At 42.1% G+C, this 11,690-nt stretch overlaps 1 protein-coding gene across 6 annotated transcripts; it reads left to right on the top strand.

The window, feature by feature from the left end:
- The first annotated feature begins 6,160 nt into the window (after nt 1-6,160).
- Nucleotides 6,161-11,616, top strand: LOC112278878 (uncharacterized). Of its 6 annotated transcripts, none has more exons than XM_073530548.2 (10): nt 6,161-6,301; nt 6,465-6,584; nt 6,964-7,038; nt 7,237-7,416; nt 7,905-8,138; nt 8,532-8,851; nt 8,955-9,357; nt 9,588-9,686; nt 9,818-10,474; nt 10,596-10,932. In XM_073530548.2, the coding sequence occupies exons 4-10, from the start codon at nt 7,267-7,269 to the stop codon at nt 10,779-10,781; spliced, it is 2,049 nt and encodes a 682-aa protein (XP_073386649.1). In that variant the 5' UTR covers nt 6,161-6,301; nt 6,465-6,584; nt 6,964-7,038; nt 7,237-7,266; the 3' UTR covers nt 10,782-10,932. The 6 variants fall into 6 exon arrangements, with proteins under 6 accessions (XP_073386649.1, XP_024368517.1, XP_024368516.1 ...); XM_024512749.3 differs by lacking the exon at nt 6,161-6,301 and adding an exon at nt 10,972-11,075 and having other exon boundaries at nt 6,443-6,584; nt 10,596-10,788; XM_024512748.3 differs by lacking the exon at nt 6,161-6,301 and having other exon boundaries at nt 6,443-6,584; nt 7,256-7,416.
- Nucleotides 11,617-11,690: the final 74 nt, after the last annotated feature.

The following is an 11,690-nucleotide window of genomic DNA, read 5'->3' as shown; positions in this document are numbered from 1 at the left end:
AATATGCTGTTTGTGTCATGTAGTGCTTATTGGCCAAATCAATCTAAGGTCATATTGTCACAGCTAGCATTTGATTGATGTCGTAAACTGATGTTGTGATGATCAGAACTTACGTAAAACTAGACGAAATTCTTGCCAAAATCCTTGCAAAGCCAATGATTGCTTAGGCTGGCATTTATGACGATGATATATTGTTTGCCGATGAATTGCAATTGCGTACAACATAGTTGTTGGTCCTTTCATGGGAGATTAGTTGCCCAAAGGAAGCTTGCATCGACAATGAAGAGGAAAAATATTATTCTGTCAGTCTTTGTTACAGTCTTTAGAGATTTGAATTCAACATTTTCACTGATGAGTCACTTCAATTTTTAAAAGAAAAATACCTAGATTGATTAAGCTAGTTATGCTTAAATTAGTTTTCCTTTTGGTCGATCATTTCGTTAACAGTAAGCCCATTGTAAGGTAGCTACGGTGAGACATGTCTAAACTCAACATCTGCTTGAAGTGCGTATTGGTGCTTTAGTGCTAATACTCAGGTGGAATTTCTCATCATTATTATTTTATTCGATCAGATCTCGTACCACATGCGGTGATTCTCCGTATCACATAACATCATTCGCTGTATTGTTAATGTGATCCACTTGTAATTGTTAGTTTACCAGTTCGGATTTACACTAAAAAGGAAATCTGCACGTAACTGTCAAGTTCAATGTGCAATAAAAACAGCAGATTTTGATTACCTGGTCGAACTCTCCTGCAACCGTGCTTTGCACATCGGCTGTAACCTGGTATCGAAACACACGACTCTCTTTCTCTCTTCATAATACTCAACAATGAGCCATGTTTTGAAGAACACCAAGGGTGGGAACTATTTACTTAATATTGAGAATCACACATCAGAGAACTGTGTGAGGTGCGAATTACAGGCCATCCTCCGTGTCTACTTTGGTCTTTACATTTCGTGCACATCGTTGGTTTGACGACTACTGCAGCTGCAGTTAAACAGGTATTGGTGCCATCGAGTATGGTCGAGGAGAAAGAGCGGAGAATGTTTTATGGTTCAGGGCATTCTGACCAACTCGTGGTTTAAAGCATGCTACCCAATTGTTGTGCAAGTATGAGGATCGTGCTCATCGATGCTGGAATGCTGGAATGCTGTTACAGAAAAATGGGTTTGTTTAGGATATCTCAGATATACGTGTCCTTTGTCTTGTTTTGCATGCTCAATTATTTTATCACACTGAAACTTCAACTAAGTGATGTGGAAAGTTGCAAATCATGTATCGCAAGTTGCACTGCCAACTGGAATGCGGTACCGATGCTAGAATACCGTTCAGAATGCATGGGAGTTTATGAGTCACAGCATGATAATTTACTTAGGTTGGACTTAAAAAGCTGGGTTAGTAGGTATAGTTTGTGCTATCATGCTTTTTTGGGTTTGGCAGCTACTGCCAAGCATACCTCTAGATGTCCACAATCGATCTGCTCACTGTCCAAGGTAACTGCAACCAGGGAACACATAATTGTCTTGCACATACAATGCAATCCGCTGTTTGCTGATTTTGTGGGGCGTGTGGTGCATTGTGTGTTGAGGTTATTTGACGCTTAAAGACAGTTGGTGACGGTTAACTCGTTGCTTCCAGCAGACATTAACACCTTCAAACAGACAATGGGTTTATCAAATGTCCATACAATTGCCATTCTTGAAGACGAGCCCATCTTGCTTAGTGCCATTCATCCACACTAGCATCTGCATGATGCAGTTGCACAAGTGGTGCAGAATAATACATGTGATCATGTCTAAGAACTTCATTGTGATTTTTGCCAGCTTGAAAATCAACATCTCTATTAGTTTTATGTGCAACATGTTGTTGTGTGTGCACCAATCGCGCAGTTTTAGAAAAATTAGATGCCAAATCTTGCTAATCTGCGTCCATGGCAACCAAAGGGCTTGCCCATTGGTGCCAAAAATAGGATGAAGTCATCAAACCAATTGTGGCCTATTCGCTTTTGAACGCACAACAAAGGGAGTGCAGAGATGCAGACAATGCGGTGCCTTCAACCACGACAAACCCAAGAGTTCCTGCCGCAAGATAAATCCTTCAGCACTTGAAGCCAGCAACACAAAAATATCTATTGCTTTTATGTCTGTTCCCAATAGGCTTGCTCTTTTTATGTCAAGTATTAAGGATATGGTGGCCGGCAAGAATAATTGAGAATTGTGGGTTGGCACAATCAACTACATTGGTTCAGAAAAATATTTTGGTTTTTGATACAACTACATTGGTTCAGAAAAATGCACCATGGTATATAATGCATGGTGGGTGGCAGGTTGTGATGGTACTAACAAAAAATGTGGTAGCAATAGTAACATTCTTTTCTTTACAAAGAACAATCCATCACTCAAAATGTAAATTCTATTTAAATATGTTTTATTTAATTTAATACCATCATTTGTATAACAAAAATTTATAAAAATTCATATAATAATATTTTTAGTTATCTTTTCTCAAATGTTGTGTTTTATTTATTTATTTGTTTATTTATTACTACTTACGAAACACAAAAAATTATATGAATTTGTATAAATAGACAAATTAGTTAAATATTGAATTTTTGAAATTTTATTTTTTTATTTATTGTAGTTTGTCAAAAATATATTCAATTTTTATTATTATAACATAGAGTCTTAATATATAATTAATTAATTAATTAAAATTATACAAAAACTTGTTATTGTTAAAAACTAATAAATTTTTTATTTTTATATTTATTATAAAATAACATGAATGTAATAGTTATTTATACATAATTAATCATTATAGTTGCCTTCACAATTATGTCAGAAATCATCAAACTTTAATAAGCAAATCAACAATAGTAAAGCAATCAATATTATTTTTTCAATATTTTTTTCTTTGACTCTTAAATTTGTAGTGTTACATTCATCAAAATTATTTTAAAAAAACATGACAATGAAAATGAAAATGTTTTAAGTAAAACTTAAACATATGATATTACATAAATCCAAAGAAATGTTATAACATATGAAATCAAATATAATGTTCTTTACATTAATTGATATCATTTGTTGCAAAAATAAATATTGATTATCAAAGGTTATTAATCATATGAAGTAGCAAGTTGAATACAAGATGGAAATAATTCTTCTTACGATTCTATAATTTAGATTGTCATGAACATCTAATAAAAAGACTTTATAAATATTTTTAGAATATTCTACTATGTTCTAGAAGGTTCTAAAATATTCTTAAAATATTTTAATAGATGTTTTTAGAAAGATTCTTAAAAAGTTATAATATATTTTTAGAATATTCTAATAGATTCTAGAAAGTTCTAAAAGAATTAAGGATGTTGTTTAAGAAGCTTCTTAAGGTTGCATTGTCTTTAAGCAAAATGGAAACTTCTTGAGAAGCTTCTTAAAGTTGCTTTGTCTTCAAACAACATGAGAACTTCTTGAGAAGCTTCTTAGAGTTGCTTCACCTTCATTCAACATGGCAATTTTTTGAGAAGCTTCTCAATGCCTAGAATAAATTGGAGTTAAGGTTGATAGGATTCTTAGTCTCGATAATACATCTCTTGGAGTTTTAGTTTACTTTTCTTGATATTGATTTTGTACTCATTTGGTTTAATCAAGTTCTTGGTAGATTTCTTGTTGAAACTCTTCTATTCAACTTCTTGTTTGGTCTCATGTATAGTGTATCCATGACATAGGCTACTCACTTCCACTATGTGGCCATACAACCTTGTCTTGTCTAATCAAATATCATCACATAACTTTACTAGTCTATATTTGTTGTCTTCACTAATTAATAAAAATTAGAAAAAATCAACTAATTATTAAAAATTAGAAGTTATTACTTATGCACCATAGAACAAAATCAATTCTTAAAATTTTGATTAATTATTGAACGTTATCAGTTTTTTTGAGGATTGATTTACTTCTAAACAATATAATTACCAAAAAAATTAGTTTGCAGATTAGTACGCAATCAAGTATACTGGCTGCCTGATGAACCCTCTTTTAACTATGCAATTGATGAAGTTCTATAGTTCCCAGCCTCGCCATACTTCAAATTTCCACAATCTATCCAAATTATCCACAAAATTAGACTTCGGCTTAAAAAGATGCACAATCCTGCCTAAGAAACCGGGGTCTTCATTCGAACATGAAAGCAGGTGAAACCAAAAGCTGTGCCCGTTTGTCACTCATTACGCAAACAATGGCCGATGCTTTAAAACTCACATAACGCCCCCGTTTTGTCTGTAGGTTATGTGCTTCACGTCTACATGGTCTTTATGAGTACCTCACTCAGCGCAACTCATCGTCCTCCCTGCATCCCCTCACCTTCTTAGGACCTGTGGTAATGGATCCATGGTGGTGTATACCTTCTTCTTCGTCCGCATTCCATGCATGCACACACTACGGTATTGCAGATACATTCCCCTGGAATGGTTTTTCGCTCTAGGCGTTGGTTGCCCCTCGGCTATGGCTATCGGGAGCAGAGAATCTCATGGCGGCGATGGATTGAGCGTCACAGAAAGCCCAGCTGAATGTGAATCGCAAGCTGGGCTCCGTCGCTGTGGTCTGCTGAATCTACCCATCTCGCGGCATCAGAAAACGACTTGGGCTTCCGGTCTCCATGCAACGTTGCGTTTCAGCGCATCGATTCTGATCTTCAGCCGCGCTAGTCTACTGGTAGTGATAGTTACGTTGATAAGGATTGTCATGGAAGTTCTAGAAATTTTTTTAACATAAACGAGATAGAAAATAGCATGATTCCATTGAAAATTTATCGAGCAATTGCCATGTACTGCACATGACTTATTCTGAAAACTCACATCTGTGTCATCTTTAGCTGAATGCTTTGGTACCTAAACTATGCAAAGTCAAAAGAAGAATACTGGTATTGGTAGCAATGAGATTTTCTTCACATTTTGGTTTACATGTTAGGATGATAGCGGGCATCAAACAATCGATGTTTAAATTCACAATAAAAAGACTTTGTAATCTCCTCTTGAAACTGTTTCGTACAACAACTTTGGATAGGCAATTGTCGTCCGCTTGGCATCCCAGACCTTGCAGTGAAGGCCAAGTGGAGAGGCAGCTTCTTGATTGCGGTGGTGCACTATGGATCGGAGTTGCTTGGGATCATGTGAGATCATATGATACTGTCGCCGCAGAAGTTGAGCATCGTCAGGTTGGTGAAGGTGCATCTCACTGCGAAATGATCTATCGATCCATCAACCTGATATCATGACTTGCATCTTCACAGCTGCCCTGTAAACACCCCCTCCCCTCATTGCTTCGTTACACACAATTTGATGCACACCTGCGCTGTTTCATGCTCTGGAAGCACGGTTGCGACCTTTGTAATTCGTCTTCGATGATCGTCCAGTGGTTTTCTTCGAGGGTTTGTGGAGGGAAGAGTGCCCACTGGGTTATGACCCAATTCGTGGAGGTGGAGTAGCTTGCATCTTCTGAAGTCGTGAGTGATTATAAACGATTGCAGTGTACTGTGATGGTCGGTTCGACCGGTCGCTGCACGCATGCTTCGGTGCGATCGAGGATGCAATTTAAGTTTAAGATGATGGTGGGGGGGGGGGGATCACAGCTTAAATGCAGGAGCGAAATGAGTTTAACAACCATTTTCAGTGATTTGTGTAGGTTGTTACAGTCAAGGTAGAGAAGATTTCGAAGCGCTTTTAAATGAACCCCACACTATCCCTTCAGGCAAAAACATTTAGCTGATAGCGACGCTCATAACAAGGGGTTGACGTATCCGTCGATTGGCCCTGTTGTCGAATGCTTTGTTGGAGTATGCTAATCACCGTCTCCGAACTCATTCACTGTAATCCTTCGAGCAATTTTGGATTCCATTGACAGTTTTTGAGCATATCCCGACATTCTTCTAGGTCAGATTGCCTACTTTGGTGAAGAAATAACATTCTCCCGGAGATTTTCTGCTTGCCTCACCGATTAGGAAACACACACCCACACACACTTATATATATATATATAATAAATAAAAGAAGCCCAATTCGCCTAATTTACCAGTCGTTAGTCTTCGAATGTGGAATGCTTCGGCCTCTTCAACGAGTGCCATGCCAAGAACCGGACGTTGAATGGCGGTGCTTTGCGATCATTTCAACGGATCCATCAATAGTTGGAAATGGGTTAAAGCAGTTGGGGATCAAGGAACGGAGAGGGGCAGATTACTAGGGTGTAACTGCCCAATTCCGTTGAACCAGGTTGCATGCGGCAGTTACCCAGTCCGAGGTACAACCACAATTCTGACCTCTGTACCGTCAATGGCACTGTTCTCGCCCTCGTTTGTTGTCACCGCTTCACTGCAAGGGTTTCAATGCCAGATCTTTAAGGAACTGAATAGCACACAGACAAGGAGCTTATGACATGGAACTTCCTAGTGAATGTCCCACAGATGCACCTCCATTCTTCACGCGAGGAATAAGTGGTCGCCACTTACACGGAAGCTGCCTCTGATAGCCAATGGAGCTTGAATTATGGTCGAAATTATTTTGCTACACACTGTGATACCCACGTAAGAAATGGTTTTTACTTTCATTCTATGGTGGTTGAACGCAGAGGAGAGCACATGCGAGAGAGAGCGAGAGAGAGAGAGGGCGAGCGAGAGAGAGCGAGAGAGAGAGCGAGATAATATTGTGAAGACTTCAGCTGGGTTTGTACAAGTCACTAAAACATTTAAGCGAAATAGGTGAGTCGTGGGAGAGAGATACCTCGCGCCACCTCTGGCATGTATGACATAACTGACTACATGTAGCAGGGTTGAGCAATTTGAGCAACTTCAGTTGCATTGATCACGTCACGCAACGTAGAATGTAAGTTGAGATGAATTCCTGGAAATGTTGCCGCATTCCCCGATGCTTACAAATCAGATTACTGTCTTGAATGTGCAACAGGCGGTAACTGCCTAGGATTGGTAGCGTTCACGAGCAATCACTGTATGAACACGAGTAGTTGGGTGAATAGACAAGGTAAGAGATTTTCACAGCCGGTCCGCAGGTAACTTTTAGCTTGTGATGGTACCTGCGAACCAATTGCTCGTGTCTTGTTTATTTGTGTTTTTATTTATTTGTGATTTTTGGGCCGGGATGGCGTAAAGATTTGGATCAATGTAGCAACATTTTTGTGGTGAAGCATTTCAAGTTTGTGATTTGTTGTAAGGGGGGAAGGTACATGAGCTGTTTGCAGGATGATGATCCATGGAGTCTGCCTCTACTGAATGTACTCATGATGCTGCATCCGACTGCGGCTGGTCGCTCAAAAAGCTTAAACCACATAAAGTGCAAGCTAGCCGAGCCCTCAAGCTGCGCGGCGGTCCGGAGGAGCAAGACCGACACTCACGGCGCTCGGTGCTCTCCTCAAGCTCCTTCTGAATGTTTTCTGCGCATCTTTCAAGAGCCAGATATTCTCGCAACATCTTCATATTTGTTTTCTGAAATTATGCGCTTTCTATCCACTGTCCGTTTGTTTTCATTGGGTTGAACCGTCTGAAACGAGCATGTTTGCATGTCATGTGAGGAGACCTCGCCAATTTTTGTTTTAGGTGCCTTCAATTTCATCAGTGCAAAAGGTATTCTTACCAGCCCAATAAACAGGACCATTGGCGGTCTATGTTGGCGAGATCTGAAATTGACAGTCCAAGTACTGAGATCTGTTACGCGAGTAGTTCGCCTCTGCAGATCCAATCCGGCATTAGGTAGACAGAAACTGGCTTGTGTGCACGCCCATTGCCAGAGAGTCGTGGTGTGGAAAGAGTGAAAATTGTGGTGCAGTACAATTTAATGGGTTTGGGTGCCTCATGCTTGACACTTTTGCTCTAACCCCCACCCTCCTGCAGGACGTTGATCATGCGCTGATAGACCACCAACAACATCTGCGAAGACTTAAACAAAGCCGAGCTGACATCGCTGGCTCACACTCTTCACCTCCTCGGCGCCAGCGGCTTCCTCCAGATGTTGAAAATGGCCTTCCTACCACCGCGTGGGACTTCTCCAGGCCTCTGACTTCCAAGCTGGTTGAGAGAGACGGCAGCCATCAAACTGGCCATGGATTAACATGGTCCAGAGCAAGCGTAACTATCTCACTCACACCCTCCCTCGCTCACTCATTCGTTCATCATGTGTACATGTGTGGGTATATATATATATTTATATATATGTGTGTGTGTGTGTGTCTAGAGAGAATGGAGTCAGCAAGCAAGCTTTTAACTCTGTTAACTGTAGCTTGGGACTGCGATGTTTTTAGGAATGGAATGTTTTTAGGAAAGTAACAACCGGACATCTTTCTTCCAACAATCTCAGCGTTTAGTTATGAGAGTATAAACTAGCGAATAATTCTCTTCTCTCCTCATAGTACTAGAATACTTGGCAAGATTTCTGCCAGCGATATATCAGTTGCATGCGTTCTGGGTACAAGTCTGCCTACGAGCATGAGCTGATTATATGATGCTTTTGCGACACTTCAGACCCAGGTGGGTAAAGGCGCTACAACCAAGAAGCAACATCAAAGGCAGAGCATGGGAGCAGCTGTTGAGAGTCGGCGTCGACTTGCTCGTGGACCTCGAAGTGGCAGTACCATTGCTGATGGCCAGGCTGGAGGCCAATCCATGTTGCCACTGGAGGATCATCGGGTGGTGAGCACTGACTACCAGGCTGCCGGGACACAAGCATTGATGAGAGTGACCCTCTTGGCAGCGGGGTTTGTGATCGGAGCCAGGGGAATAAGTGTCAGGTTGATTGGGCAAGTCACAGGCGCAATCGTGCAATCTTGGACTGAATCTTGCCGGTAAATACTCCCGCTATTTACGATGGAATGATTGCATGCGCAACCAGGTCGCGAGGGAAACGAATCGTGTCGGCTAATTACATTTTTGGGTTTTTGCAATCAGGCCTGATTCAATTCCCATTCGGTTGTTCCGTATTCAAGGGAAGAAGGCTGTGGTACAGACAGCAGTCGCCTTAATTGAACAAGCCGTGGTCAAGTACAAGGATCTTTGCGAGTGCAAGCGCCGTGGAGAATTCGTGCAACGGGAACATGTCATCAACGGAGTGGAATTTTATTACCAGCCACCACCACGCAAAGCATTCGCTAACAACGGCAATGAGCTATCACCGAAGGCAGAAGATGGCCCAGGAGTGCAGCTTAAAAATCACTGGGCGACCGCTGCATCGTTTCCTCCACACCATGTCTGGTTGCAACATTTGCAGGAGCAGCAGCAGCACCAAGCGCAAACCGTGGCTGCTCAACAACAGAAACAACAGGCTCACTTATCTCTGCTCGAAGCGTCTCAGGTACTACACCGTTGGCAGAAACTGCAATTTGTGAACTACAAGACTAATGCTTAATTGAGAGCAAACTCACAAACATGCTGTCCCGGTGGCTACATTCTTCTTAATGATTCGTTCTGAGCATCGAGAAACTCCTCGGTGTCCAAGTTGGCCATGACTTTGCAACGGTGCGTCCGTAATGGCTGGAAATGTAAGCATGAACTTGACATTTGTGGCTCTTTGATCAACCATAGGGGCAAGTTGTGAAGGGGGAGAATGGAGTGGATTGCCGTGGCCAGGACCCCAGCGACGTTGGTCATCAATCGCAAGTCTTCTTCGACTGGCAACCCAAGGTAATGCCTCGCAGCTCAAAACATTTATGGACCCTAAAATCGTCATTACGCGTTATTGTTTCATCAGAAGCTCAGACGCAGACCTGGGATTATGAGATGATTAGACTTTTCTCTTGATCCTAAGTACGCAGGTTGAGAGACAGCTGATAGGGTTGCAGAGCCCCGACTTGGATCGCTCCACCGAGTTCGTGTCGGAATTTGAGCTCCTCGATCATGGGCTGCAACAATCGGTCGCCTCTTTAGAGCAGGCTTTGCAGCAAGTTCGCCTCGAGCAGCACCTCCTCCAACGCAAGCGGACAATGGGCAACAACAACAACAACAACAACAACATGACCAATTGCAACAACAATGACAGCGCCAGCCACCTCCACTGCTACCAAGGCCAGAAATTGCTCAATCACAAAAACAATCAGATCGAAAACAACGGTCTTTGGCCAGAAACGACCTCAGATTCCCCCGGGGGTCAGCAATCAACTGCTGCATCAACGGCCTTTCATTTAGGTCCTAGCTTGTTCTTTTTTGAGGATGGGGGGTTGCCACTCCCAATTTCACCGACAGAAGTCAGATCCGTCGCAGATAACAATTGTATATTCATGGACGCCACCCCTTGCACGCCGTTTGATTTTCCTCACAATGATTTTCTACGTGACAGCCTGCCGAATTTTCCTCGGGGTGCTGCTCGTAAGATCCCGGAGTGCAGCTTGTATGAGGCTTCTCCCTTGCTGGAAAATGCTGATGTCAGCCTCTGTATTGTTTGCATTGAACATCAGGCCAGTGTTCAACTCATGGTATGTTCTCTCACCTTCACCAACATATCAATTCGATGCATCAAAAGCTGACAATCGTCAGGCTTTATCGTGGCGTGGCTTGTTTTTTTGTCGAGCTGATACAGATCTGGTGGAATTGCAGCCTTGTGGACACAACTTGTTTTGCTTCTCTTGTGTGGGAGGTCTGCTGACCTGCCCTCTCTGCCGTCAGCCCATTGTAGCCCTCCACCCTCGTGGCTCGAACCCCTTGACGCCGGAAGTTGTCGGCCTTCCCAACGATCTCAACGTCTCCAGCCACAGTGAATGGAACAAGGTTCCGGGTGCATGAATTTAAGGTTGGTAGCACAACCACCGCAGGCAGCCTGTCTCATTGCTCCAGCATATTTGAAGGTTGTGCTAGTTTGGACTTGTGATGGATCGAGGAGGCTTTGTTTGTTGGCATTATTGCAGCTTCCCCCAGATTTTAGTTCTTCCTCACAAACATGTTGCACCCTCGGTCTGTGCCGTTGAGGGAATAGGGGCCAAATCTGATGCGGATACAGCATGTTGTTCACGACAACGAAAACTGTTCATCGGCACACATTGACGTGCCCTTATGCAAGAAGGTAACACTTGGTAGGAATTGTGGACTTCAAGGTGGGGAGTGAATTGTGGAGCTTGTGAGGCTGCGGAGACGATGGGCATGTTTGGTACAAAAAACACGTGAAGTTGGGTTGCAACTGGTTACATCTTTTGATTGCAGGGGCGTACATAATCACCAGGTCAGAACAGGTACAAGGTGTGGCTGTCGGACCAAGATATAGTTTAGAGGCTTGTTGCTCAGAGTTTATAATCCACAGCAGGCGTCTTTCGATCTGAATTTCTGATAATAATCACATTTCGGTAGGCCTTTGAGTTGTTTATCTAATTTAGGTGAACTCTGGAGCACAATTTCTAATACAAGGACACACCAAACCACCTGGAATTGGAGCAGCTATGCTATCGGCTCTTTTTGGTTTGTCGAATTCGTAATAATAAGAATAAAGCGTTGGAGGAGGTCGTTATTTGTGGTGATGTTCTGGGCAGTTTAGGTCTCGATGTCTTTTGCAGAAATGGACAGATAAAATGAGATGTGATCAGATTCTTGCATGCATCCAAATAAAGCTTTATTGTTTCAACTCAAACTTCATTAATATGATATGTTGAAAACATCGGCTAGCAGAAGCAAAATCCAGTGTTGTGATGGCTATGGCATGGA

The sequence above is a fragment of the Physcomitrium patens genome, chromosome 2 (genome assembly GCF_059467195.1).
Source record: "Physcomitrium patens ecotype Gransden chromosome 2, ASM5946719v1, whole genome shotgun sequence".
NCBI classification, from domain to species: domain Eukaryota; kingdom Viridiplantae; phylum Streptophyta; class Bryopsida; order Funariales; family Funariaceae; genus Physcomitrium; species Physcomitrium patens.
This window is presented reverse-complemented; position numbering and strand designations above follow the sequence as displayed.

Excerpts from the sequence above, each read along its gene's own strand:
- LOC112278878 (XM_073530565.2), top strand. The coding sequence starts at position 7,267 with ATGGAGTCTGCCTCTACTGAATGTACTCATGATGCTGCATCCGACTGC. Across the intron at positions 8,139-8,531 it reads TAACATGGTCCAGAGCAAGC|ACCCAGGTGGGTAAAGGCGC; the intron begins GTAACTATCTCA and ends GCGACACTTCAG. Across the intron at positions 10,475-10,595 it reads AGGCCAGTGTTCAACTCATG|CCTTGTGGACACAACTTGTT; the intron begins GTATGTTCTCTC and ends GTGGAATTGCAG.